This window comes from Trichosporon asahii (assembly GCF_000293215.1).
Source record: "Trichosporon asahii var. asahii CBS 2479 unplaced genomic scaffold scaffold00051, whole genome shotgun sequence".
Classification (NCBI taxonomy): domain Eukaryota; kingdom Fungi; phylum Basidiomycota; class Tremellomycetes; order Trichosporonales; family Trichosporonaceae; genus Trichosporon; species Trichosporon asahii.
Window position 1 is genome coordinate 146,092 of NW_014040873.1, and position 27,387 is coordinate 173,478.

The window sequence follows — 27,387 nt, forward strand, 5'->3', positions numbered from 1 at the left end:
TGGGCTCGGTCAACATTCGCATTGGAGTCCTGGTTTCCGCCGTATCGTTGGAATCATGCAGGCTCTACGGATTGCCATGCGTTTCTCTCGACAGTACTGACCATGCAGCGGCACTCCAGCTTTCCACTCACTCTACCATTTAGTGTCGCTCACGCCACTATCGCACCCTTCTGTATCGAAGCAGCTTCAGGATTTGAGTCATGGGCGCTCGCAACAGATCGTACACTTTGTCCGCTCTGGACCTGCATGTGTCTATAACGTTTGCACTGCGTGCATTGTGCGACTCTGAGTGTGGAGGTCGCCTACTGGGTGTCTTTTGAGGTAATATTGAACAAGGGTTTCGATTGGAATGTCGGCGGGTCATTGGTGTTGTCAACTGCGACGAGCCTTCGCCCTCTTCGGCTTGTCTACGTCTGACTCGTAATCTGAGAAAGGATTATACTCGGGGTCATCGCTGCTCTTGGCATAGAAGCAGGTGAAATGGAAGTGACGCTCGACAATGGAGCCCAAGCGTGTCTCTGGAAGGTATTTCTTTCCAAAGGTGTCGTGGAAGCTGCATTGTTAGTTACAGCCACATTCTGGAGTTGTACCTCAACGTTTCAGCGTTCAGCCCTTTCTTATCTGCATATCGTTGGATGAGTTCTCCAATGCGGGTAGTGCGCTCGGCTTTGAGCTCGGTGGGAGAATTCTGGTAATCGCGGACGACGACCTCCACGGCCACGTGTTGCATGGCGGTGGCCCTGGAAGCAGACGGGGTGGAAAGAATACTGGTAACGGCCTGGCGCTTCACAGTCTTACGACCGGAAGTAGTTCGGTCGGCAGGAGCGTTGTGGTCGGCGGGGGGCTGGGAGACTGAAAATGTAGGGGTCGGAAGACTTGGACGCAAGTTTGGGACGAGGGGGCGGGCCGGGCTGGCGGGCACATGGGGAGCCAGAGGGTGCATATTGACCGCATGAGGTCTGGCTTCGTCTTCTTCATTGACAATGTGGATACTGCACTGTCAGTCAAGCTTGGCGGCAGGAAAGACTCGCTGGGCCTTGCAGGCTCACTGAAAAGGAGGAATGCACTCACCGAAGCTTACCGCATTTGACCGTAAGACCACTGGCCGTGGACGAGACAAAGGTGAAGCTATCATTGTTGGACGGAGTAGAGTGGGTGATCGTGATGACGCGTTCAGCCGCGTTGTTGTCCTTGAAGTCGATCCTCATGTCGGGAGTGCCGGGGATGGTGGTGGCAGGAGTATCATCTTCACGCTCACGCTTGACCCTTTTGGACGGGGGGCCAGCAGCGCTCATGATGATTGATGCTTGAGAAGAGTCGTGAGAGGGTTGATGCGTAGTTGTGGTAGAGAGTGAAGGTTGAAGCGGAGAATCGAAGGGCGCAGGTGACAGCGAGATTTGCCACCGTCGCGACGCATCAGTGAAGGGATCGAAGGGATCAGCGCAGCCCAGTGCCACGGCGGCCAGTCCCAGATTTGTACGGGCGAGTGACCGCAGACTGTTCTGCACAGTACATGCATGCGTCAACGGTTTCCTCCGACTATATGCTACAGAGTGTGTGCGAGGTATCATCATGAACAGAGGACCTAGGCGTCCGAATCGTAGTCCGACTAGGGGTTTGCGTCAGGGAGATTGTCGGCGTCAACAACTTGGAAGCTGTGAGTCCGAATGTAGCGTTTGACTATGGTGCCAAGACGAGTATCAAGAGACACAGCCTCGCCGGAGTGGTTCACGACGCTGAGGCTGTCGTAGTTCAATCCCTTGGTCTCGGCGTAACGTTGGAGGACATCTGCAACGCGGTCGGAGCGCTTAGCCTTGATATGCTCCGACTGGAATTTGTAGTCTTGCATGATGACCGTGATCTTAGACTCCCCAGCTTGTTCTCGCTGGTACTCTTGGAAGCAGAGCCTCCAATGGCGAGAGCCTTGGGGCTGACCCGAGAGCTGGTGGAAAGGGCGGCGGGACGCTGAGCTGAGACGTGGGAAGGGGCTCCCGAGGTGGCGATATCGGACTGGTGATCGCTGGGGAAAGTCGCAGATGAAATGTCAAAAGAGTTCACAGAGTTGTTGCGGGAACCGACGCTCTTCGTCAAGAGGATGCTAGAAGTTAGCTTACAGACTACGGGACAGTTTGGACAGCAGAACATCTTGAGGTTCAGCTGAGCAACACGTCACTAACTGCAAAGCACCGCAGGTAACTTGAGCGTCGCTGTCGGTTGACGCGTTGAGGGAAACCGTAGACTTGCTTCCGGTGGAGGTGTAGTGAGTGACAGTAATCACACGCTCAGACAGCTCGTTGTCCTTGAGAATGATCTCAATGTCGGGTCGATTATTGCTGTCAACTGCGCTAAGACCTCCGATAGACCCATCGGGAGGAGACGAGGGCTCCTGCTTGACCATGGCGAATGAAAGGTGATGAAGGAGTTGCGCAGAAGCAAAGAAGAGAAGAGAAAGAGAAAGGGCGAGTTCAAGCTTGCGATGTTGTGTGTGTGTGTACTGTACGTGTGCGCGACGGGACCAGGTGTGATCGCCACCACTAGCGCCCTTCTCGCCCCAACTGACATCGACATCGCCCAAACACTCCACGGACCAACACGCACTGCCGCTTCTCCCCTTTCTTGAACCAATAAGCATCGATTTCCAACATGAACCAGGATGCATCTATGGGCAATCATCAATGGCCGGCAATAAACCATGCTGCGAACGTTTACTGGCCCCTTGCGAGGTCTTGCCAAGAGTGCACTTGATGTGGAAAAGCTCCCCAAGGACCTCGGAGCGGGAAGAAGATGGCAGAGAAGGTGAACTCAGAGCTCTATCGTCTGCCGGTGATGTCTTGGGATTGCCGGAAGAACCTGCCACACGTGGGAGGGGGAGATTGGGGACGAGAAACGGTGAGTCGGGTGAGTCGCTGGTGGCCACCGAGCCAACTTTGCACTGGGACGTGGAAGTGGGGCAGCTGTCTTGGAGAGACTGCAAGAAGGCCTTCGCTGTGCTAGAAGACCATACCTCCGATTTGCTGCGTCGTAGTCGCTGAGGTGCTCCTTGGACGTCTGAAGACGTGCTTGCCCATCTGGGAGGTCGCGGTGTGTCAGGTCTGTTAGGTTGGGGTCGCTCGTAGGGACGACAAATCTTGCGGGAAGAGATAGGGACCCGCAGCTTACGCTCAGAGTGATGAGTAGTTTTGGCTGACTTGGAAATCTTCGTTTGAGGACGCGACTTGTCCATGTTGTTGGTGGCTGTAGGGGCGTGTGTTGGTTCGATTGTGAATGTTTGGGAGCAACGAAGGAAATGAAGTCTGGAAGAAGAGTGTAAGCAATGGATCTCTGCTCTCTTAAGCTTTCCACCGAGAGTCTCCTCAACGCAGTAGTCTGCTTGTCCATGCAGGTTAATCGCAGCCGCATCGGAACATAACCCCAGGCGGGAACTGGAGGACAGCCGCGGTGAGTAACACATCGATAGAAAGGGTTGAGGGTGGTATGGACTGGGGGTCGATCTGGCGCTAACTTCGCGCCAAGCACATTTCGCAGTCGTCCAGGTCCACCTTGGGTGGACGTTCAGGCCAGGAGTCGTTAAAGCTCGCGTGCCGGAAGGGAAGGGCAAGGGTTCGTGGGAATCATACAGACAGGCATATCAGTGCGGAAGTTTTCCGGCTATGAGGAGGGAACTTTGTGTCGGCGGGGATGTCACCTAGTTTCCATCGCAATAGTCAGACTGAGGACCTCGCCCAGGCGATGCAAAGATGGTTCGCCTTTTTGTCGGGCTCTATCTGTGGGTGGCCTACATGTAGGTGTCTTGAGGGGCCTCGCTGGCCTGCGCAACGGGAATTCCAAGCCCACGATATAGGTGGAGTTTCGGAGCTCGGAGGCGAGCGGTTAGTCACCTTTCGTGAGGTACTGCGGCAGGCAGATCGAAGAGCCGTCCGTCCCTTAACCCTGCAAAGCTAGGACGACACGATGACGCTGCATTCGTAGCGTAGCACTCTGGTGAGTTGCTTCTCTGCCCACGATAAGCTCAGCTTCCGACGCAGCTCCCGTATCCGATGGCACAGAGTTGCACGGTCAGGCTCAAAATAGGGTGGGCGCTGCGGGCGCATGAGGAACTCAAGTGGGCGGTCAGCATTACATGTTTTTCTGCGATCCCTCCGCGTGTTTACGCATAGGATCGCCTCGTCCAGCCTAACGATTCATTTCCGTGTAGCAAGCCACCCTGAGGCATCTTGCACTCATGCAGGGACACCGACATCCTTTGCAAAAGCTTGCCAAAGTGGTGCAGCGGGACAGCCATGACGCGGGCCACGACGCGGCCGTAATGGAGTTGGGAATGACCGACAAATCCGAGGCTGGCTGAGCTGCCTGCCAGCCTTCTGCGCTCCACTCCTACCCCATAGCCGTAGCACTTTAGAGGGATAAGGATGGCTCGTGCTCTGTGTCACGACCCTCATAGAGAATGGGGACGCTCACGAGCGAAGAGCGGTGCGACGTCGTGAGTACCACGGGCTTTGGCTCCCACGTGTGATGACTGGTGGGTGCTCTTCCCCGCCTCCCCTAAGGGACGAACCTAGCCCGTGCAGAAAGTGGACTGCTATTGTGGTCAATGGGAACTCCAATCAAATTGGTGAGTCGAAGGAGAAGATGAGAGCGGCTGCGTAAGGCTTGGGAAGGGCGGAGAGGGAGCCAGTACTGCGTGCAGAGGACGGCAAGAGATCGGAGTAAGGATTCGAGGATATTAGCGCCATCAAAGTGGGCTGTCTCGTGTCCCTACGCGATGACCCTCTATCACCTGAGGCTGCAAGGCGCGGATCACTGCTGTAAGAGACTCTTGCTTTGTCCCGCCCGAGCTGGTGCCGCCGGAGTCGAAGAGCTGAAGTGAGGAGTCAGCCGAAGGGGCTGGATGAACATGCAAGAAGAATGTCCTGGACTTTGCTGAAGAGAAGCTAATGCTCAAACGACAGGCGAGGACAGGAGGAAGTGATTCGCAACTAAGATCTTGATCAGACTCGGGGACGAACCAAACGTGACGATGGATGTAAGTTGTACGTTTAGCGCCCTAGCGCCTGTTCATCCTGTCGATCGTGAGAACAGTGCATACTCAAAGCTCACGAGGGATTAGTTGCAGCTCAACGTCGTCGCGCCGATGTTGAGTTTGGTTGTCTCAGTGGCAGTGCCTGACGTGAACCTCAAAGCACTCCTTCTGTCAGCGGCACCCGATCATCCTGCGCATATCCAACTCGGTCAACTCCTCAATCAATCGACCAAACATGAGTTCACCGCTTGTGCTCGCTTCCGTCGACCATGTTGTCGGCCATGCTTGCTGCTTGATAAGATGTTGGGGAAGTGTTAACGTTTGGGGTGTCGGTGATCCCCATGGCAGTCCCCAACCTGTGCTCATAGCAGTTGCTGGTCAGCGGCTCCCGGTATTCCGATGCACTTCCAACTCGGTCAGCAGATTAGTTCGTTGAATCCCAGCATGTCCTTACACAAAGCCAAGCTCGCAGCAAGCTCGCCTCCGTCAACGGGCCTCAAACCGGAGACGCTCTCACCCTCGTGAGTCGTTTGAGGCCGACGGGCAGTCCGGTGACATCGGACTGTGTTACCCCGCAATCTCATCGGTTCTCCACACCGATGCACAACGCCGATATCCAACGTACCCAAGGCCGATGAACAAGCCACCTGATTCCCATGATGCAGAGTTCCACTCCACAATGCGAGGCGCGCGGGCGTGCGGGTTTGCGCCAACGCATTCCGCGCGCTATTCAGGCGCCACCGGCAGTCACTCGCATCCGGCAGCGACAGCCGGCTGCGGGGCAACTTGCGGCCACTACGACATCCTTGCGCATGCCGAGCGCGCCTGCGTGCCGGGGTCAACCTGGGGTAAGCGGGGGCGTGCCGGAGATGCGCGGGGGCGCCGGATTTCGGTGTCAGCCCCCACGCAGCAATATCGATAGCGCAACGCGATGGTGTCGACGAAACATGGGGTAGTGGACCGAACCCGGGGCCCGGTGAGCTGAGCTATATTGGTGTGACACTGGTGTGGATCATCGAGATTCCGGTGGAACGGTGCTAGCGCCTAGTTGACGTTGCCACGCTGCCCAGCATACTGGCCGGTCATGCTTCGAACCGCGGCGAGGTACGATCTCGGTGCAGTGGAGTAATGAAAGATTGGCGCGGATGCGTGTTTTCGAATTTCGCAACGAGGCCAACTTCTGGCGCATCTTCTAGGCACTTCGCACAGTGCAAACGATAGTCGGTGACCTGCATGGAGTGACAGACCTCTCCCCGAGCAACAACACTGCCATCGGTTCCGGTGCACGAATCGCACGTACTCCATAGTTGTGCACCGATGTAATATTGGGGCAGTACCGAGAGTTTCTTGGGAGGTACCACTCTCTTGGCTAAGAGGCTTTCCAACTACGGGGACGTCTGCTGCCGCAGGGGCTGCTACCCAGGGGTAGATGGTGCCGGCATGCAGTATTCCGAAGATTGTTCTGAATTGGCGCGCAGAATGAGTTTCTCAGATTCCGGGTGGCCACCCCTGGACCCTCAGGTCACCCCGCACTATACGGGCTTCTCCGCGACGTTGGCGCGTGAGCATACAAGCAGGCTTCTAGCCGTCGGCCAGCGAGTAGATCGACTGTAGCGGCTTCGAGCAGCCGTGTCTTGTGCACCAACGTCTATTTTCCAAGCCTCCGGAACGCAGTGAAGTGGCCCGACAGCTTGGCCGGCACACAGCACGAGATTTAATAGCCATGTGAGCCTTGGTCCCGATTGCGGGCGGAGCGCTGACGGATCATGAACCGCTGGATGCAATTAACAGCCCGAGTTATCGGCCCCCACCTCTTGTGCTCGCGATACTCGCCAGACTGGCAGTAAGCTCTCGGACGTGCCTTGCCCAGTTCGCTGGCATCGACGGCCGGTACCTTGCACTCGCCGGGCAAATGCTTCTCCCGTCTCGGAGACGGGCCTGACGGGGACGCACAGCAAGCATGATTGCTTGCGTGTCTGAAAAAAAGTCGCTCACCCACAACATCGCAAAAACACGACTAGCTTTAACCTTAATGCAATATACTCCTTGGCCCGGACCTGGATGCACCTGGCGTGCACCTGGCGAGCACCTGGCCACAACCCCAGCTGGAGACCTGGCTGGGGAAACTGGAGACAGAACCTGGGGTACAGGCCCTGGATTCCTGACCTAATGTCCGTCCTGCCCTGGCCCCCAACACCGGTCCCAGCACCAGATAGCCAGGTCCAGCAAGTCGCCGCCGAGACGTACTCGCGATCGCTGGAGTGCGACGCTGCAATGTGACTGCTTTGCTCGTGCACAGGTCGACGCGAAGATCAGATTGAATGTGCTGCGTGAACTTTGCGTACGGCCGAGAAGCACTCTGAAACCTGCAATCGGATCGGAAGGTTAGTCGCTCCTTGAGAGCCCGGTGACGAGAAGTTTTTGCATTTTCACGAAGTTGGTAGGTGACCGACACCCCACAGGTGTGCACTGTCGCGATGTTGGGGCTGAACGTGCTCGGCGTCGTCCAAAAGGTGGAGGAGGCTGGTACTTAATCCCATGAGGGGTCATGGGATATGCACGTACACTGGTTCGCTGTTACACTGGTGTGCTGCTGCACAGTTGCCCGCATCCTGCATCCACCAAATAGCCCACACGCCATGGCAGGTGTACGCCGCTGAAATGTCCGTGTCGGTGACGCCCGAGGACGATGGCCGAGTAAGAGTTGCCTTAGTGTCATGCCTGGCTGCTTCGAAATTCGAAACATGGCTGACTTTCAATAAAGCCAACGTTTTAGTTGCCGCGAGGCGCGAGGAGCGACTAAACCAAAGGCTGCAAGCTTGTGCCGGACACGCCGACCGGATCCCGGCCTCCTCGATCTAACGCGTTGCAGGTTGTAGTGCTTTGTGCAAACTCTTAGTTGCCGTAGCAGTTTCTGGGACGGAAGCTGGAGGGCTTACAGCGGAGATCGCCCGTTGCCTGTACCGTCGGCAACTTAAGGTTTGCCGAGTAATTGGGCACTGTCCTGATCTCCTGATGAAAAGAGCAGCAGAAAGTGGGGTTTGATCGGGGTTCGGGCGGTGAGGAATGCGTTGCTCGGCCATGGGCCAGCGGTCTGCCTTCGCTGGAGCGTGAGCATGCGATGATCGTCAGCACGATAGTCATCAGCAGGACTGCCAGGGCTAGGAACCAAGGAACCACCGGGCAGCCATGGCTGGGCCATGACGAGAGCAAGCACGCCGCCGTAGGAGTAGCCCGACGCACAGACATTCTTACGCAGACACCTCCAATCGCACCCCGCGAATGTTATATCCGACCTGTCCTGGCCACCTCCCTCATTGCCTGCCCTCCTTTGTCTCGATCCCCTCATATCTCGACGCTTCTCTCCCTCTCATTCTGTTGTTCGTGACAGACCGACACGACTGTTAACTCTCATCTCATTTCTTGTCTGACAACATTCTCTTACTCTCGTCAGCAATCGCCCCCCGTCCACCGCAGATCTCTTCGCCTCCACTACAACCTCGCCTGACCCGTGCCTGAATACCCTCGACCGCGGCCGTCACCGAAGACTTTATGACCATGGCCGATGTCTCTGCCATGGTGTCGCCGCCGTCGGCGCAAGATTTGCAGGCGCTGATGTCGCTTGACCGCAAGAAGGACGATGAGGAAGCCCTCCCGCCTAACCACCGTGGCATCGTCCCATGGCCGCGGCCACCCTACTACCCCATCATCGGCAACCTTCTCGACATCGACTCGACGCAGATCCAGGACTCGATTCGAGTACTGGTGAACAAGATGGGACCGGCGTTTGAGATGAACGTTCTCGGAAACCAGACATTTGTTGTTGCGAGCCAGGAGATGTGCGACTTCATCTGTAATGAGGCCAAGTTTGAGAAGTACATCTCGAAGGCGCTCCAGGATGTCCGCAACTATGCAGGCGACGGACTCTTCACCGCCTTCTCGTGGGAGAACAACTGGGACATCGCCCACCGCATTCTGGTCCCTGCCTTTGGTCCGATTCCCATTAGAAAAATGCAGGCCGGCATGCTCGACATCGCCTCCCAGATGTTGATCTACTGGGAGTGCCATGCCGGACAGCCGTTCGAGGCTGCTAACCACTTCACCCGCCTGACGTTCGACACCATCGGATGGTGCTCCTTCAAGTACAGGTTCAACTCGTTCCACTCTGACACGCTCCACCCGTTCGTGGAGGGCATGTTCGAGCTTCTGCGCGGCTCCGGGCACCGCGCATTCCGCCCGGCGTTCCTGAACAAGCTGTTTTACAAGGAGAACGCCCGCTACTGGGACACGATCCATAAGCTCTGGGCGACCTGCGACGAGGTTGTTGCGCACCGTCGTGCGAACCCCGACCCGGATGCGAACGATCTTCTGAACAACATGATCAACGACCGTGACCCTAAGACTGGCGAGGCGCTCTCGGATGAGAACATCCGCTACCAGATGGTCACCTTCTTGATCGCCGGCCACGAGACGACGTCGAGTACGCTAGCCTTCGCGCTCTACTACATGCTCAAGCAGCCCCGCATCTACCAAAAGGCGCGCGAGGAGTCGGACGCGGCCATCGCCGCCGTGGGAGGAAACTACCTCAAGCTGAACCCTTCCCAGTTCCCCTACATTGACGCCATTCTGAAGGAGGCCCTCCGCCTTCACTCGCCCGTCCCCGCGTTTAGCGTCAAGCCGAAGAACCCGAACGGCGAGATTCTACCTGGCGGCTACTACGTTCCTCACGGCAAGCAGATCAGCTGTGTCGTCGAGAACGTCCACCAGGACATTGCCTCGTGGGGCGAGGACGCGGCCGACTTCCGTCCGGAGCGTTTCTTCGAAGGCTTCCCCAAGAAGCCCAACGCGTGGAAGGCATTCGGCAACGGCGCGCGTGCTTGCGTCGGACGCATCTTCGCCATCCAGGAGGCGATCCTCGCGCTTGCGCTTATCACGGCTCGCTTCGACGTCGAGCTCGCCGACCCGTCGTACACCCTCAAGGTGAAGCAGGCTCTCGCGCTCAAGCCGGACAACTTCAACATCAAGGCATACCCCCGCAAGGGCAGGCATCAAAACCTGCTCAACGAGTTCCTGCTCGGCTCGGCGGCGATCACCAAGGAGGAGGCTGCGACGGCGAACGGTACCAAAACCCCACCGGTGTCGCGCCGCGGCAAGCTCTACGTCCTGTACGGGTCCAACTCGGGGACTTGCGAGGAGTTTGCGCAGGAGGTCGCGGCCGAAGGTCAGGCGAGCGGATTCGAGATCAACATCGGTGCCCTGGACGACGTCGTCCCTGATGCCAAGCTGCCGACGGATGCGCCGGTCATCATCTGCACGACGTCGTACGAGGGCCAGCCGACCGACAACGCGCGCGAGTTCATTCAGTCCCTCCGCGGCCTGAACCCGGAGGACAAGCCGATGGCCGGCGTGCGCTACATCATCATGGGCGCGGGCCACCGCGACTGGAGCGAGACGTTCCACCGCATTCCTCTTCTCGTCGACAAGCGTCTCGAGGAGCTCGGCGGTGAGCGTCTTCTCGAGCTCTCCCTCGCCGATGCCGGCGACGACCTTCTCGGCGACTTTGAGAAGTTCAAGGGCCGCCTTTGGGACCACTTTGGCACGACCGAAGACGCCAAGGACGTCAAGTCCACGACCGCCGACAAGCCCAGCATCAAGGTCCTCCCCGCGACTGCCAACTCGGCGTCGGGCACCTTCGCCGACATGTCGACTGGCACCGTTGTGTCGCAGCGTGTCATCGGCCCCGCTGAGCGCGACCTCCCCGAGACGCGCTACATTACGATTCGCCTTCCGGACGGTCAGAGCTTCCAGGCCGGCGACTACCTGAACATCCTGCCGAAAAACCCGAATAGCACTGTCGACCGCGTGCTGAAGCACTTCCGTCTCGACGGCAACGCGATCATCAGCTTCGACAAGGCGATGCCGTTCATCGGCGCCAACACGCCTGTGCGCGCCGCAGACCTGTTCGGTTCGTATGTCGAGCTCTCTCTGCCGGTCGCGAAGCGCATTCTGCCCCAGCTTGCGTCGATGTGCAGCGACGCCAAGGACAAGGCGAAGATCGACGCCCTCGACGCCGACTACACGCACAGCGTGACGGAGAAGAAGCTCTCGCTGCTCGAGCTCCTCGAGTCGGTCCCCAGCTGCCGTGCCGAGCTCGACTTCTTCCTCGGCAACCTCGCCAAGCTCAAGATCAGGCAGTACAGCATCTCGTCCTCGCCGCTCGAGAGCAAGACCGAGGCGACGTTGACGTACACTGTCCACAAGCCTGCGTCCAAGAGCGGAAACGGAACGTACCTCGGCGTATGCTCCAACTACCTTGCGGGCCTGAGCGAGGGCGACGAGCTCTTCTGCGTCGTCAAGTCCAGCGGCGACTTCCACCTCCCTGAGCCCAGCACGCCGGTCGTCCTCTTTGCGGCCGGAAGCGGTATCGCGCCCTTCCGTGGCTTCATCGCTGAGCGTGCGGCGCAGAAGGCCGCAGGCGAGCCCGTCGCCGGAACCCACCTCTACTTCGGGTGCCGTGACGAGACGTCGTTCCTGCACGGTGCCGAGCTGGGCGAGTGGGTCAAGTCTGGTGTTCTTGTCCTCCACCCCGTGCTGTCGCGCAGCCAGCAGGCGTCCTTCAAGAAGGGCGGGCTGAAGGGAACCGCTCTTCCGCCAGCGAAGAAGTACATTCAGGACCTGGTGTATGAGGACCGCGAGGCGCTTAGGGATCTTTACAAGGCTGGAGCGCGGTTCTACACCTGTGGCTCTGGAGCCAAGATGGCTGCCGACCTCCGCAAGACGGCGGTCCGCATTATCAGCGAGCTCAAGGGTGTTAGCGCCGAGGTGGCGGAGGAGAAGATGGAGGAGATCTCGAGGGAGAAGTACAAGACGGATGTGTTCCTTTGAGAAGAAGAAGGGAGAGACGGCGTTGTAAAAGGCTAGGACACTGATATATGTACCATAGAACAGCCATAATGAGATGTCACGAACTGCACGTATCCTGAAGCTGTTGAGGGAGAGGTGGTGGGGGCGCAGTGATCGGCGTGAGGTGTCTCGTGCAGCTGAGTCAACTCGTCCTCCCAACTTCATCCCCTCTCCTTCACGCATTTCTCGTCCGGCACTTCTTGCAAAACATCGACAAGGGTCAGTTACTCGAGTTACTTCGCCATTTCATCTCAAGCTGGTTGACGGCCTCAGCTCTGTGAACTGCGCGTCCTTCGTTCAGCTTACCGAGTTGCCAGGCGTTGACAGGGGCCCGTCACGGTAAGCTATCTTGAGCTGTTCGAATGTCACTGGAGGGTCTGGCTTTACCGATGGAGACGGAAGGTTGGAATGCCCGGCTAACATTGATTTCAGTTGCCCACAGGTTTTTGTAACCAACTGACAAGCAGTAGCCAGAACCCCGGTGTGGTTATAACTCTGTCGATGACGGAGAATCCCCAAAGATACCTCATCTGGTGGGTCCATATGCCCTCTTGCGGGAGTCGGATGGAGTCACTGACTCGCCTGGTAGGTATAGTCAGGATCGTGGAAGACAGCAAAAGCACACCTACACCGCAAGGAACATCTATGCACCTGAGATCTTCCGTGCGTGACCCCCCTTCGGCGGCGGCGTACGCGCTGCCCGCATCGAACCAGCCACCGACGTTTGCGCGGCGCCGATAGGCTGCGATCTGACGCCGCGGCCATGTTAATTACGCGAGGCTTATCCGACTCGCCGATCAACACGTGAGCCTTTGTTATTATCGTCCCATCTGAACCGCTTTCCCTGCGTCCCTTGCACCGGCTCCTTGCGGCTGGGCACCGCTGCTGCTGTCAGTCTCAAGTCTTGGCTGTAACGTTCCTCCTCTCTACCACCACATCATCACCCTCACCCACCATGTCGTCCCCCTCAACACCAGTGGCGACACCAATGCTCAAGCACCTTCCCCCGCGGTTGACCGTCCCGCCCCTTCCTCCACAGCTGCACAGGCGACTGCGGGTACGAGCCATCGACGATGGTCTTCTCCTCTACCCTGGCACCAACTCTGAGCCGGAGGACGCCGTCCTTATCCGGTACGGTATCAAGGCAAAGGTCGAGGCTTTCGCCGTTCCGCCAGCAGACGAGTCGCTGGAGGGCGAGGTCGAGCTCGGAGGCGTTGTCGGTATTGTCCGCCTGTGGGATGGTGAGTTCAGCAGCTCGGGCCAAGCTGACCTCAGCCGCGTATCTCGTTGTCTTCTTGCCCGCGAAGAAGCCGCCGACAAGCATCTTTCCTGGAGATAACGGTATCACGCCGACCGATGTCACGCACGAGGTCAACACGCTCACCGATGTTTACGCTATTCCATTGATCAAGGAACGGGCCGAGAGGCACCTCGGTCAGATGTCACGCATCCTTGTGAGTTGTCTGGATCCAGTATCAACTGACCCCAGGCCAAGCGTGTGCCCAAAGCACCGAAGTCGAAGGCTAAGACTTCGCCAAAGCCCAAGCAGAAGCCTCCAGCACTCAACCTGAAGTGGCCGTGGCAGGCTGGAGCGTCGTCGGCCACGTCCGACGATGACGGCAGCAGCTCAGACGCAGAGTCGAGCTCAGAAGACGATGAATCCGACATCGAGGCTCGGCGACGGCGGTCTTCGTCTGTTGCACCTGAAGCCGACGAGGACCTGCCGACACTGCCGCCAGCTGTCGACGATTCGGCGGAGAGCCGCATGAAGAAGCGCTTCTCCTTAGGATGGGGCAAATTTACTCCCAAATTGGGCAAGGCGAAGCCGAAAGACAAGATCCCGCCAGCGAAGGAGTCGGCAACAGAAGTGAGGGAGGAGCAGCCCGAAGACCCTGTTGGTGACGTCGAGCCTGAGGACGTGGCGGACGCACACGACGACGAGGGCGGTATCGAGATGACGTCCCCTGGGCTCAAGGTCCCAAAGACCGACAGCGCTGCCCCAAGTTCGGCACCCAGCCGAGCAACGACGCCAGTACCGAAGCCCGCTCTCGACGTGCCTGCCCGCCTCGAGCTCGAGTCCAAGATCATGAAGCAGATCACGCGTGAGCTTGGCTCTGGCGAGTTCTACTACTCTTACGACTTCGATCTGTCTCACACTCTGCAGGACAAGCGGAAGCGACTTGCTCGCGGGCAGAAGAGCGGCGCACTTCTCGAGGGTCTGCTGTCAAGCGCGAATCCGACGTCCGAGTTCTTCGACAACACACCGTCGGAGACTGATCGGAAGCTCCACAGCGACCCGCCATCCCCCGGAGGCTCTGTGAAGTCTGCCAAGTCGACGAGAACGACCGGCTCGGAGATCATTGAACCCGACATCCATGTGCCGCTCTGGCGGAGGACGGACCGGCGGTTCTTCTGGAACGAGAGCCTCGCTCGCGACTTCATCGAGCTCGGCCTGCACGGCTACGTCCTTCCCATCTTGCAGGGTTATGTGCAAGCATCGCAGTTCACTGTCCCAATCCCGCCATCGCCTGTCGACGAGGCGAAGCTGCTCGAGCCGCCCGCGCCGGTGCCCGTCGACATCGTGCTGATCTCTCGGAGAAGCAAAGACCGCGCCGGTCTGCGTTACCAGCGTCGCGGTATCGACGATGAGGGGCATGTTGCCAACTTTGTTGAGACGGAGATGCTCGTCCGTGCCAAGGTCGGAGGCAAGGTGTCAATGTTCAGCTTCGTGCAGATCCGCGGATCGATTCCTTTGAAGTGGAGCCAGACACCGTGGTCCATGAAGCCGCCGCCCGTGCTCGACCAGCCAGTTGACCAGACATACTCAGTTGCAAACCTGCACTTTGATGACCTTCGCAAGCGGTACGGTCCAGTTGTGAGTTTCTTGGCGTTGCATTGTGAACTGACATTCAGACGATCGTCAACTTATCTGAGCAGACGGGCAAGGAGGCGCCGGTGACAAACGGCTACGGCGAGCTCGTGGATAGCCTCGAGCGCCCCGACCTCACCTACGTCCCCTTCGACTTCCACGCCAAGTGCCATGGGATGAAGTGGGAGCACATCTCGGAGCTTGTCAATGAACTCGACTTCACTGACATGGGCTACCTCTGGCTCCTGCAGGGCGATGAGGTGCGCGACCAGACTGGCGTGTTCCGAACAAAGTAAGCTAGTTTGACGGTCTCTAGCTGACGTCCAGCTGCATCGACTGCTTGGACCGAACAAATGTTGTACAGTCTGCACTTGCACGACACGTCCTGAAGCAGATGCTGCTGCAACTGGGCATCACGGTTGACCCGAAGACTTGTGATGTCGAGTCGGTTTTCAACGACAGTGAGTTGCGTATAAGTCATCCAACTGACGCCAGTCTGGGCGAACAATGGCGACATGATTAGCCTCTGTTATGCGCACACATCAGCTCTGAAGGGAGACTTTGTGCGCACCGGCAAGCGTGACCTGCAGGGCATGGTGAGTTGTAGTTCGCTCGACCCAAACTGACTTCAGCTCCACGACGGCGTCAGCTCGCTCAGTCGTATGTTCTACGGCGCCGTGTCCGACTTCTTCGCGCAGGCCGTCATCTCCTTCATGCTCGGACAGCGAAATTTGGGAGTGTTCAACGAGTTCTTGGAGAATCTTGAGAGCACCGACCACTCCGCGCTCATGCAGCAGTCCCGCGTCAGGGCCGCAGCAAGTGAGTTGCCAATTGCTTGCACCAACTAACGGCAGTCGAAACCAGCTCCGCCCGTGTGCTCGATAACGGCGAGCAGCGAATCGGTGGCTGGACCCTGCTCTCGCCCGCTGAGCGGAACACAAAGCTGAGTCCGAAGCTGGAGGAGAAGGTGCTCCTTCTGGTGAGTTTAAGCAGCTCGCGTGGAAACTGACACGCAGACAAAGCTGGCGTTGTACGTGGTGTCGTTCAACTACTCGCTCGAGAAGGTCAACGAGTTCACGCGCATCCCGCTCAAGTCGATAACGTCGCTGCAGAAGGGCGCGTATATCCTTTCGGCGTTGCAGGAGGCGGGACGTGACCCGACCGAGAACGCGGGCTTCGTCGTGACTTTCGCGGCTGCCGACGAGTCGACGCGGTACAGCACATACTCGCTCGACAACACGGTCGCGACGCCCCCGACGCCAACATCCACCATCTCCCAAGCTTCCACGACAACAGGAACCGATCCCTTAAAGTCCGAGACGAAGCGCAACCGTGCGCGTACTCTGAGCTTCAAGCGCAAGTCGATCATGAAGCTCGCGGACGTGGACCCCGACACCTCTGAGTTCTTCGCGTTCAAGGCGCTGCCGCGCGAGTTCGTCGCCCAGCCACACCCCGAGGACGACGAGGACGAAGAGTTCACCCTGGAGCAGAACGAGACGTGCATGGCCACGGTCGATCGCATCGTGAAGCGTATCCGCGAGCAGTGCGCAAAGGTGCACAAGGTGCCTGACGACTTCGTCGTCGATAAGGACGTTGTCAGCGTCGCGGACGCTGAGAACGCCACGTCCCTCCTTGCCCGCATGGACTATGCTGTGAAGCGGTTCCTGTGGCTGTAGACTAGCATGATGAACAGTATAATCTTGTCGTGAGTGGGTGTTGACTGACGGGCATGAGACGACGCTTCACGGAGGTGGGCCGCTGAAAGAAGCGTCACGAGTGTTCCGTAGTGGTTTCACTGACTGCTATTCTCGTAAGGGCGTGGAGGGGCGTACTCGGTGCCCCTTGCCCAGGCTCACCACAGGGGAGGGGAGACGATGCTGCCCTTTCCATCACCGATCATGTGCCAGGCCTAGGAGCTGCGCCCGTGGAGGCTCGAGAAGGGGAAGACAGATCACGAGGGGTTGCCCCTCGGTAGAGCATGCCAACCTTCTCGGATCGATCGCGCTCTTCTCGATCTTCCAGACCCCGATCGATCAACTTAGCCAGGCTATTCCTGTCCATCGCGACAACTTCTGCGATTCGACTCGGAAGAACGAACGTCGCAAGCGCATTCCACCTGCTCACGACTCAGCGTACATAACCGGCCCCTCTCGCCCACTCGGATATCCCATCATCGCCCACGACTTTGCCGCCATGTCCTTCCACGATCTCGGCCGCTCTCCTCTCAGCCCCCCGCGCTCTGTGGGCACCACCTCCAGCGGCTCGCAGCGGAGCAACCCCTCGCCCACCCGCGGCCGTGCCGGCTCGGTCGACCCCTCGAGCTCTCCCTCGCGCGCCCCACAGCCTACCCGCGGCAAGCTGAGCCCCACACAGCGCGCCCAGCTGTACTACATGCGCATCAACGAGCAGTCAATCTACGAGGGCGGCGTCCTGCGCGCGTTCCAGTGGAAGATCCTGCACCCCGACGAGCCCGAGGCGAAGGAGCTCTTCCTCCAGTTCCGCAAGATGATCTCGGCCGACGTGCCCTACAAGGACAGGGACAGCGAGGTCGAGAAGCGCGAGGCGGGCGAGATGTGGGCTGAGCTCACGAGGATTATCGCGGCCGAGGTCGAGGAGAGGGAGAGAAAGAAGAATGTGGGTTGAGAGCGGAGCTGGGGGAGCGAATCAGGAGCCCGTAGCTGATGACCAGAATTCGATCTTCAAGTGGGGAAGGCGCAAGTCGTAGCGCTGCTCAAGACGTGAGGCTTGAAGAGTCAGGTGACCAAGCTGACTAGCAGTCGTGCTGGACGTCGACCGCGAACCTAATGCTTGTCTCCGATGTCTCTTAGTATCACACCCGTACACTCGAATGTAGGCGTAACTGTGCTCTGCACTGCACCATCGCGCTGCGACAACCGCAGCTTGCGCTCTTGCACCCGCACCAGGGTGGAGGACCATAGACCAAATTGACGTCCTGGATCATCGATCGCAGCCGTCGCAGAGAGGTCATGGTCGACACGCTAATGACGCATCCTCCTGTCAACGTCGATGAAGCGAGGAGCGTCGGTGCCGGCGACCCCTTGACCCTGCCCATCTTGCATGGCATCTCACTGTTCTCAGCGACCGAACTACGCCCAGATCTGGCTTAGCTCCGTGCTCCGCATGTTCAAACGCACCTCTGTGTTCACTCCTGGCGATCAAGCACCGCCTACTGCCCATTGCGAGCACCATCGCAGTCTAGATCGGCATGATCAGCGCCGCGACACGCTGGCACTAGCGTGGTCGCCCCTTGCCGTCTCAATCTCATAAGGAAGACACTCACGATCTTACTGACGTTCTCATCACCTTCTCACCTTGTCTACACCACAGCCCGGCCTCGTTACAATGGAGGAGAAACCCACTGCACGTCAGTTAATCGGCGCCAAAGACACGATGAACTGACATCCAGCCGCGAACCAGCCTGCCGCTGAGCAGAACAAGAAGGCCGTCGAGTTCGATGGTGAGCACTTCATCCTCCCTCCATCTTCACTACGTCTGCATACTGCTTTCACGACCTTCCTCGAACAGCTGGCTGAAGTCCTTCTGTTGACGCCTGCCCGTCCTCGCCGCCCGTGCTATCTGCCATGGCCGCCTCGCTCGGTTCGCCAGGCTCTCCGTGCTCGTCGCCGCCACCCACCACTGACATCAGGCGAACCTAACCCCGACTGCCAGCGCTACGGACACGACACGCGCATCGGTGTCTGCGCCGCGCTCGCCGTCGCGTGCTGCCTGCCGTGCAGTGTCATCTGGTGCGTGTCCCCGGCGCAGCTGGCGTGCTTCCATGAGTGAACCGAGAATCGGGCGCTGATGCGCAGGCTCTTCGCCCGCAAGGAGGTCACCTGCAGGCGCTGCAAGACCAAGATGCCCCCTCAGGGAATCATCAACTAGGCGGTCGGTTCGGCGCCGCCATGAGCCGCCTTCGAACCGCCATCGACCCCCGAGAATGCGCCGAAGTTTCAACCTGCAGTACCAAGCCTGTTTGTTCAATGTAGTCGACCGTAGTGATGCAGAGTTGTTTTCCTGTGACTGTCCCCAGTTTATGTTTCGGACAGAGAACGAGCAAAGGAGAGGGTGAAGGTGGTGCAGCCAATGGACGGTCAGTGGCGCTGAGTGGTGCCATTGAGTGCTCGACGCCGGGTGCTGCGCACGGACCGTTCATGGCTTAGGAGTCACGATCCCTCTGCTATTCCCGGCCTTGCTTCCAATGCATCACAGCGATGGACTCCGGGTCGGACGGTCGTCCAGGCTCGCAACGCACAGACGCCCGACCCCACCCATGCAACCCAGAGACCACCTTCCTACTTCACCCTGTTCCCCTTGCTGCTGTGCAAGTTGCCCGGTGTACCTGCGGCTCGCGCTCAGCGCGAGTGAAGATTGTTGTCATGACTGGACTCCTCTCACTCACTACTGACAACTGACAACTGGCTTGTTTGTTTTCTCATCGCGTCCTCTCTTTACCCCGACACGCTTACTCCTAATACCATCTAATCTCTGCCTCCACGACAGCTCACGCTACGACGTCCCTACGATTTCACGCCCTCCACGACTTCGACCAACGACTGGACACACCTAGCTTTTCGACTGTAATCTTTGCCGCTCCTGCACCTAACTCTCCTCCGCACCCTACCTCCAGCCTCTGACAGTAGTTTCCAGTACAGTCACGCAGGATGCCCGCCCTCCTGCACGTGACGCTGTACTCGTTCTGTCTGGGCGTCTCGCTCATCCATCTCATCTTCGCGGCCTGGTCGGCCGAGAAGGGCCGGCAAGACTGGTCGCGCATGATGTCCGGTGGAAAGCAGTACTCGCTCGTATTGATCGAAGACGGCCGTGAGTCTCTCCGTCCCACCTTGCGGCCCATGTGGACGCCTTCCGCCGTTCCCGAACTGACGACGCAGCGGCGTACGAGAAAGCATACCGTTTCGCCATCTTCCGCGCCGTCGTTGCGGCTGTCTCGGCGGCATACTTCTGCTCGCACCTCATCGTCCGGCGCATCTGGAAGGAGACATGGTTCATCTGGTGCTCCGTCGACTTTGTCATCATCGCCATCATCGCGGGGCTGTCAGTGGCGTCCCAGCTGACAGGGATGTACTTCGCCTCAGCCCCCGCCGTGCTCGACGTCATCGCGTTCTTCCTCCTCGCCATCTTCTACGTGATTCTGTTGATCAGTATCCTAATCGTGTTTGGGCGCGGTGCGCGCCGAGAAGGAGTCAGGATAGCCTTGTCCTCCTCGGTCGACAGGCTGAAGCATGTCCGACGACACGGCGCGCCGGATCCGCCCGTCCACGCCGTTGCGGGACAGCACATGGCGCCCATCACGCCCGAGATCCGCGTTACACAGGTGTAGTCGATGTTGGTCTCTCGGCGTCGCGGCGCCGGTTAGTCGTTAGTCCCATCCCCACACCCCCAAAACCTCCATTCGCTCCTTCCAACCCGCCACTCGTTTCGTTCCCTTCGCTCTCGCTCTCCCGCTCTCATAGGACATTCTGGTACTTCACATCGTTATACTCGTGCCCGCTCTGCATGCTGTAAGCTACTCTGGACTTCTGATTCCGTTGCAAGGTTAAATGTGGAGGTTGAGATTTAGGCGTTCTTGACCTCAGCGGTCTTGATGATCGTGCCAAAGGCGTCGCCCAGTTCGGCGCAAACCGTCTGTTTCCCAGTCAGCACTTGCCCCCAGACTTCGCACAGCGCTGCTCTGCACCTCTGCAATGCCTATGAACCCCGCAAAAGACGGAAGCAATACGTACCTGGACCAGCTGCTCCGCCGAGGCGCCGGGGACGTCCCTGTCGCCAATCGCGTCCTCGACAACGAGAACATCGTATCCACGCTGCGCTGCCTGACGAGCAGTCGTGCTTACACACACGTGACTCATGTACCCGACCAAAACAAGCCGCTTAATTCCGCCCTTCTGAAGCAGAGAGTCGAGATTGGTCTCCGCGAACGATCCGGGGTGGATTTTCTTGACTACAGCCTCGTTGCCGGTCGGCTTGAGCTCGGCAAACTCCTCTGCAAGCTCGGTGCCGGGAGTGAACACGGGAGTACCTTCGGGGACCTGCGCATCAGTCTGTGTACTCTTGGAAGCTGCAGAGGAGGCTGGATGGTGGAGAAAACGAGAATGGAAGAAGGGGGGTCCGAAGGGCATGGTGGAGGTTGCGATGGTGGATCGGCGGGTGAAGGTGCCACTGCTCACCATGGCCGCAGCGATCCGCAGCTAGACTCACCTGGTGCACGACGTGGATGACCTGTCCGCCATCCTTGCGGTACTTCTCGAGGAGGTCCTCGATGTTCTTGCGCGAGGCCTCGACGTTCTTAATCTTGAGCGCGCCCTGGGCGTACTCGTTCTGGGCGTCGATGATGACCAGAACCGAATCCTTGGTGCTGGCCGTGGAGGGCGGGACACCGGCGAGCTGGCGGAACGACTTGGCCTCGGACATGGTATTCACAGTGGGGAGGAGGTGAATGAGATGGGACAGCGCAAGGGGGATGAGGTATATGTACAAACAAGGGAAGGCGTCAGCGTTAAGCGAGAGCTCGGTGGGAACGACACGGGTCCTCCATGCACGGAATACTCGGAAGTGGGGGCGGCGCTCTCGATCGCTCTCCCACTTGCCTACTTGGCACCCGCCGTCGGCTTGTCCGAACCTTGATGAATCAGCAGGTTAATAACCGACATTCCGGATGGCCCTTAGATTGCCGGCGGTAATTAAGGCCCAGTATCCCGACCGCGGTGACCAATGCGTGTCACTATCATTAATCATCCTCGATGCAGACGCCGGAGGTCGATGACGACGGCAGGCCGACGGTGACCAAGGGCAAGCGAACTCGCACCAGGAAGATCGGCAATGGCTTGTGGCACCCGACTGGGAGAACAAACAGAAAAGTGGTCTGTTGTCGCCCCATCAATGGACGCAGGCGATGCAGGCTCTGTGGCAGGATTTTCGTGCTGTTATTGTTGTGGCCTACCCGGCACCGCTTCACCAGTTCATCATCGACATCCTGCCCATCACAAAGCATGAAGTGCATCAATGAGCATCTCTCTCACTCTTGTTGTCTTCAGACAGCGGTGACGAAGCGGTGTGCAGCGATGAACAACCTGTCGTCGCTGTGAAGAACAGCAACCTCGCCCTTCGATGGGTACTTAAGGCGCGCCAAACACCAGACCTGGGCTCGATTCTTAAGAAACGAACCACTTTACCTACACAGGAACCGCAAACCGCATAGCAGCGACACGGATGAGCGCCCATCCCACAGGGGGCATACCCTCAGGTTACCCCTTCGACGACCATTACGTTGATCCCGTCAGCGAGAATGGAACTTGGAGTGACGAAGACGAGGAGCGCAAAGCCTCGTCAATCGGCCATGATGATCATGCGGACATGGAGTCGCTTTTCGGTGGCTACGACGAGGATGAGCCAAGCCCAGGTCTGCACATGGACAGCCCCTTCACCCAGGCTATCGACGTTGCCATACGCGAACAGTTGGCCGAGCCTCCGATCTATGCAGACAGCCCAGGATATGCCAACGCCCCAACTCCGGTTACTCCCACTCGCTGCGGTCATGTGAACGATGAAGAGGAGATTCGACAGGATAGCGACAGCTTGAACAGCGAGTACAATTCCGCAAATGACAACTGGGTTACTGCCCCTACGCCCGAGACGCCTTGCCCATCCCGTTCTTCACGGCCTTCCCGCCAGGTCCAGAAGAAGGTGTACTCGGAGGTTCTCGAAGACCTCACTGAAGAGGGTGACGAGGACTCTGATGAAGAGGATGAGGAGGATGAGGAGGGAGCCGAGGAGGACGAGGATGGCGACGATGGCGAGGCAGATGAACACGACAACACGCACGAGGTCGGTGGGGAAGCTGAGGAGGACGACATGGACGCCGAAGAAGAAGATGACCCCGATTATGTTCCACCGGTCGCCCCCTCCCCAGCCCTCACTGCCGCTACGTCCAACCCCGACATCGATGCCTGGCGTGCTGGTTGCCGCTCGGGCCCATCGACCGAGGAGGCGTCCAACAACATCCGCTCTCCTATCGTGCGGTCTCGTCGAAGCTCCGCGAGTCGCGATGCTCTTGAGAGCCATATCGAGAGCTCGCGCGCACATCTCCGCAGGGAGAGGAGGAGGTTTGAGCGGGCTGAGTCTTGCGTCTCCGGCTTTAGCGACGATGAGGACGATGAGGACGACTTGATCCCCAGGCAATCCGCCTTGAACGCGGTCGGGGTCGCCATCGCCAACATCTCGCGCCATGTCTTTCGCCGTCCCAAGACCAAGAAATTCGACAAGGAGCCTGAAAACCGTCGCCCCGACACTCCTTCCGGCTCTCGGGGTCCTCGGAACCGAAGCGACTCTGTGGTCAGCGGTTTCCCCCTCCCCGCGCCTGGCAGCCTGGCTGCTTCCACTTCCAAACGCCGATCATCCAGCCCTGTCGTCAGCAGCCGCCGGCGCCTCACCATTAATACGTCTTCGGCTAACCACGACGTCAGTCTGCCCCCGGGTTCGGCCATTTTCTTGCCTGGCGGACCTGCCAGCTCACCTGCGGGCGGAGCTATGGTGCCCTGGCAGCAAGCTGCAACTGGAATCTCGCCAATGAACACGGCGCTGAATAGCCTTCAGCAAAGTCTGAACTCCCTGGGTGTGGGCACCCCGACCATTCCCACTTTCGGTCTAACTGCCACCTCGGCTCCTATCGTTAACATCTCGATCCAGAACAACTTCCACCTCGCTGCCTCTCCAATCCAACCAGTGCCGCCTCCGGACCCGTTCTTGACGGGTGCTCAGGACGCGCTGGCGCCGTTCAACCCCCTGCAGCCCAGCGCCGAAAGGGCGGGGGATGAGCACGTCATTGGCGCTCAAGGGGAGGATATGCGCGTGCCCGCGCACTACAACCCCAGCTCACAGAACTGCGTCTGTCTTCCATGCTCTGTTCGTCGGGCAATCCTGGCCAACCCCGACAGCGCCATGCACCTGCGAGACGCGAGGCAGGAGCACCACCTCATGCTCCGGACGTCGCCTGCGGGGAGGACGGACTGGCGTGCCTTCGCCAACCGTGCTTCAGGAGAGCGCACTTTGGGCACCTGGCAGAGCTTCATTTCGGGTCTGCCTCCGCACGACGCCATCATTTTGGACTAGAATAGAACTAGATATGGACATCTGAGATTAACATTGTAAATGACAAGAAATTCCGGAAATGTATGTTGTACAGAGGAGAGACGACATTGGAGCAGGAGACAGGTGCAGGGCATATCAGCAGAACACCAGCTAGTGACTCACGCCACTGCAGTTATGTGTTGATCAAGAGGGGTGCGCGCGACGAGGACCTCAGTCCGCCACTTTCCACCTACTCCGCGCTGATCCCAGTAACTTTCGGAGAACACGATCAAGCAATGCGTGGGGCCCTGGATGGGGGTGGTGACGGCGGTACCTGGCGCTTCAGTGAGGGACTAATTAGCCCTGCTGCAGGGGAAGGCGACCGTGAGCAGTGGTGACGGAATGGGTGTGGCACGCAGCACGCAACTCTCGCCTCCCCGCCGCACCAGTCCATCACTCGCCGTCACTGTTCCTTATGCCTCACGCTCGCACTCTGTGCACCTTCCCAGACAGCTCTGTACATCAGTCCATGCAGGTCCAGTCAACATAAAGACGGGATGTATGCTTGTCTCTTCCACCATCAACAAGTCCTCTTTCGTCGCAAGACGATCCTCGTCATGGGTCAACGATTCTCGCGTCCCACGCGGGACACCGCAATCGACGCTGACTGTGACTTGCAACTCCTTACAGCACTTGCCATCTACTCCCAGATCATGTCCTACACCGAGTCTATGGTCGGCGAAGGGGGCTCGACAACGAATGGCCGCTCGCGTGTCGGTCAAGCTACCGAGTACCCACCTGCACCTGGTCGGCACCTTCAAGGAGCAGACTTGCCCGAAGCACCCCCGGCGAAGGTGTCAAGCACAGACAACCGTCCCACTATCCATGCCCCTCGACCCATCTACGGTTTCCACGGTAAAGGCTCCTCCCTTGCCTTGGGGACGGAGAACCCCCGCCATCTTCAGCTCGCCGTCGCCAAATTCCAAGACACCAATCATGAAGGCTCAGGCAGCGGCCACACTCCGTCTGCAGCTGATGCAGCGACGAACATAGCCGCTCAGCAGCCGAGCCGTCACTTTTCTAGTGACCGCGGTGTCCCCCGCGTCCTTCCGTTCGGCACCCACAATGCGGTCTTGGCAGCGACGCTCTTCACCTTCCGCCCCGGTCTTCTGCAAACCGCGGCCTCTCCTCACAACCCGGTCAGCAATGACAGTTCCTCATCTTCCACGCCGGTGTATGTCACGTCTGAGGACTCTGATGAGGAGCCAGACAACGGCAGCGACGCGGGATTATGGGTCAAAATCGACGCTCTCGACGTCAATGCCAACGAACATGAAGGCATCCCGATTGGTAGCGACAATGAGCACACCGATGGAGGCGAGAGTGATTCCGCCTACAGCAGCGCTGCCTCGAGCCAGTCACCCCGTCTCACTGTCAATAATCTCCAAGAAGCGCTCGCCTTGCACAGGCTAATCCTCAGGGGGCGCGACGAGATGGCGGCCCTGCGCAGCGCCCGCCCCCTCTCTCCCTGCAACTGGCAGTCTGCTGACGAGTCCCACCAATTCCGCGGATTCCGCCCCGCGCTCATTGCAAGACTGCAGCAGCTCGGCCTCGGCCCCCTGTTGGTCGACATGGAGGCGCTCATCGCCGCGGAGCCCCTCGACGACGACCCCGAGTTCAGCGTCGACGAGGACGACGACGGCGAACTCGACTACCTGGCCTGTAACAGCCTCACGTCGCACGTCGAGCTTGCCGCCGCTGCCAAGCTGGTTTCCAAGTATCACCGCTTCATGGCCGGGTGGTGGTCGCGCCGGCGCAATCGGATCGGACCCTCGGGCCCTGACAGTCAGAAGGGCAAGGAGAGGAAGCGGAGCGCGGCTTATCTCGAATTTGCAGCCTTCGCACGGGCTCATCGTACCGTCTCGCGGCGGGAGTGGGAGGCGGAAGACTCCGACGAGGACTACGAGGAGGTTGGGCCCGAGGATATTTGGCCCATCGAGGGCACCGGACGTCATGACCTGGACACGCCGCTGGGACCGCACAGTTGGATCGTCCGGCCGGACGAGATGTCTGACTATGAGTCGCAAGAGATGCTGTCCACCGATGATGACGAGTCGTCGGACGGGGACTGGTACAGCTCGGTCGTTGGGGTCGCGAGCGAGGACGGCCCGAACTCTGGCTGGTAGTGTGAGATGGGTTAGCCATGGCTTCGGGAGGGGGAGATGGTTTCAGCAGGATGTAGATAGATAGTCATGCAGAACTGTGCAGTCTACTAGGCCAGCAGCAGCACAGCATCCAGTGACTCAGCCATGAATAGCAGCTGCATCAGAAGCGCAGGTAGTCGACGCCCTGCAATCTTTCAAAGCACTTGTCACGTCTTACAGTACCACTGGGAGGATTTTGAGACGTAAGGTCGGGAGAGGGAGGCGAGAGAAACGGAGTGCGAGGCGCGATGATAGCTTTGCTGACCAGCTCAGCCAGCTGAAGCTCTATTTGTCTGCTTCTTGGCCCTCGTCGTATCGTTGTACTACCATGCACTGCCTATGTGAGCACGCGAGAAGAGGTCTGTGGTGGGGACCGGGCACGAGTCTCAGTCAAGAGCTTCGTGCGGCAGCGCTCGGCGTCACCTTGCGTCAGCTGGTTCACATCAGTCAGAAGGTGTCAGATGGATCCTGCCCGGGGGCGTCAGTACTATGCTTTGCTGAACGCCTCACTCGTCTCAGTGAGTGCAGAGCTAGCGTCGCGCATCCAACAAGCCGCTCACTAGAAACTCTAGGTGATGAGAAACAGCGGGCAAGCTCGTCCCGGGCCCCCACACGACCGATTCCGATTGCACAAGCAATCGCCGATCTCCTCCTCTCTTTCAGACACCGTTTCCTGGAGTCTTGCGTCCTGGATCCAGACGAGCAGACACCGTTTCTCCCCCCCAACTTCAACAGACACCGAGCACAGCAGGCAGACACCGAGACTCTCCAGCGAGTGGGAGTGAGTAGGGCCAGTGACGTCGAGAAGGTTCATGTTCGACCGACCGAGAGTCAAATCACGAGACACATCTCGTCAAGACTGAGGTTCGGCGAGCACGGCCGAAATGTCTTGGCACCAGGTGCTTGGCCCAGTGACCGAAGTAGATACCGAAGTGGCACCGCGTTGTTTCTTCGACAAATGAAGCGTCATGCATGAGCGACAAGGGAGCGCCATGCGAGGCGCCAGCGAGACGCCAGTCATAATTGCGCCAGGCAAAGCGCCGGGAACGTCATAGATCTGCGTTCAGCTTTTTGGGTGTTTCATTATTACAGACTGCGCGATTTTTGTTCAGTTCCTTGCAAGGCATATTCCTGGGCGCCGGCGCGGGGCTCAGAGCTCGCTTGGATGTTGCAACTACCAGCCCACCTTACCTCGCTCCGCCTCCGACCCAGGAAAGTCAGATAGGAGCGAGAGGTTGTGGAGCCAGAACGAAGCCCACCAAATTCGCCAGGCTGTCGATCCC

General features: G+C 58.7%; 8 protein-coding genes across 8 annotated transcripts; 5 read left to right on the top strand and 3 right to left on the bottom strand.

The window, feature by feature from the left end:
* Positions 1–565: 565 nt before the first annotated feature.
* On the bottom strand, positions 566–1,295 carry A1Q1_02460 (uncharacterized protein; the record flags this gene model as incomplete). Its single annotated transcript, XM_014323722.1, has 2 exons — positions 566–992; positions 1,072–1,295. 2 exons carry the CDS (start codon positions 1,293–1,295, stop codon positions 566–568), a joined length of 651 nt encoding a protein of 216 aa, XP_014179197.1.
* Positions 1,296–1,609: 314 nt separating this feature from the next.
* A1Q1_02461 (uncharacterized protein) lies at positions 1,610–3,223 on the bottom strand (the record flags this gene model as incomplete). The annotated part of the gene is made up of 5 exons (XM_014323723.1): positions 1,610–1,788; positions 1,869–2,098; positions 2,178–2,555; positions 2,599–2,659; positions 2,710–3,223. The coding sequence occupies 5 exons, from the start codon at positions 3,221–3,223 to the stop codon at positions 1,610–1,612; spliced, it is 1,362 nt and encodes a 453-aa protein (XP_014179198.1).
* A 5,355-nt stretch (positions 3,224–8,578) lies between these two features.
* On the top strand, positions 8,579–11,905 carry A1Q1_02462 (NADPH reductase; the record flags this gene model as incomplete). The annotated part of the gene is made up of 1 exon (XM_014323724.1): positions 8,579–11,905. One exon carries the CDS (start codon positions 8,579–8,581, stop codon positions 11,903–11,905), a length of 3,327 nt encoding a protein of 1,108 aa, XP_014179199.1.
* A 973-nt stretch (positions 11,906–12,878) lies between these two features.
* Positions 12,879–17,435, top strand: A1Q1_02463 (uncharacterized protein; the record flags this gene model as incomplete). Its single annotated transcript, XM_014323725.1, has 10 exons — positions 12,879–13,143; positions 13,199–13,377; positions 13,419–14,798; positions 14,861–15,052; positions 15,109–15,253; positions 15,339–15,388; positions 15,442–15,452; positions 15,657–15,771; positions 15,815–16,458; positions 16,700–17,435. 10 exons carry the CDS (start codon positions 12,879–12,881, stop codon positions 17,433–17,435), a joined length of 3,717 nt encoding a protein of 1,238 aa, XP_014179200.1.
* A 2,042-nt stretch (positions 17,436–19,477) lies between these two features.
* Positions 19,478–20,154, top strand: A1Q1_02464 (uncharacterized protein; the record flags this gene model as incomplete). The annotated part of the gene is made up of 2 exons (XM_014323726.1): positions 19,478–19,637; positions 19,706–20,154. The coding sequence occupies 2 exons, from the start codon at positions 19,478–19,480 to the stop codon at positions 20,152–20,154; spliced, it is 609 nt and encodes a 202-aa protein (XP_014179201.1).
* Positions 20,155–20,390: 236 nt separating this feature from the next.
* A1Q1_02465 (uncharacterized protein) lies at positions 20,391–21,245 on the bottom strand (the record flags this gene model as incomplete). The annotated part of the gene is made up of 3 exons (XM_014323727.1): positions 20,391–20,459; positions 20,558–20,863; positions 21,033–21,245. 3 exons carry the CDS (start codon positions 21,243–21,245, stop codon positions 20,391–20,393), a joined length of 588 nt encoding a protein of 195 aa, XP_014179202.1.
* A 798-nt stretch (positions 21,246–22,043) lies between these two features.
* On the top strand, positions 22,044–23,942 carry A1Q1_02466 (uncharacterized protein; the record flags this gene model as incomplete). The annotated part of the gene is made up of 1 exon (XM_014323728.1): positions 22,044–23,942. The coding sequence occupies one exon, from the start codon at positions 22,044–22,046 to the stop codon at positions 23,940–23,942; it is 1,899 nt and encodes a 632-aa protein (XP_014179203.1).
* Positions 23,943–24,517: 575 nt separating this feature from the next.
* A1Q1_02467 (uncharacterized protein) lies at positions 24,518–26,086 on the top strand (the record flags this gene model as incomplete). Its single annotated transcript, XM_014323729.1, has 1 exon — positions 24,518–26,086. One exon carries the CDS (start codon positions 24,518–24,520, stop codon positions 26,084–26,086), a length of 1,569 nt encoding a protein of 522 aa, XP_014179204.1.
* Positions 26,087–27,387: the final 1,301 nt, after the last annotated feature.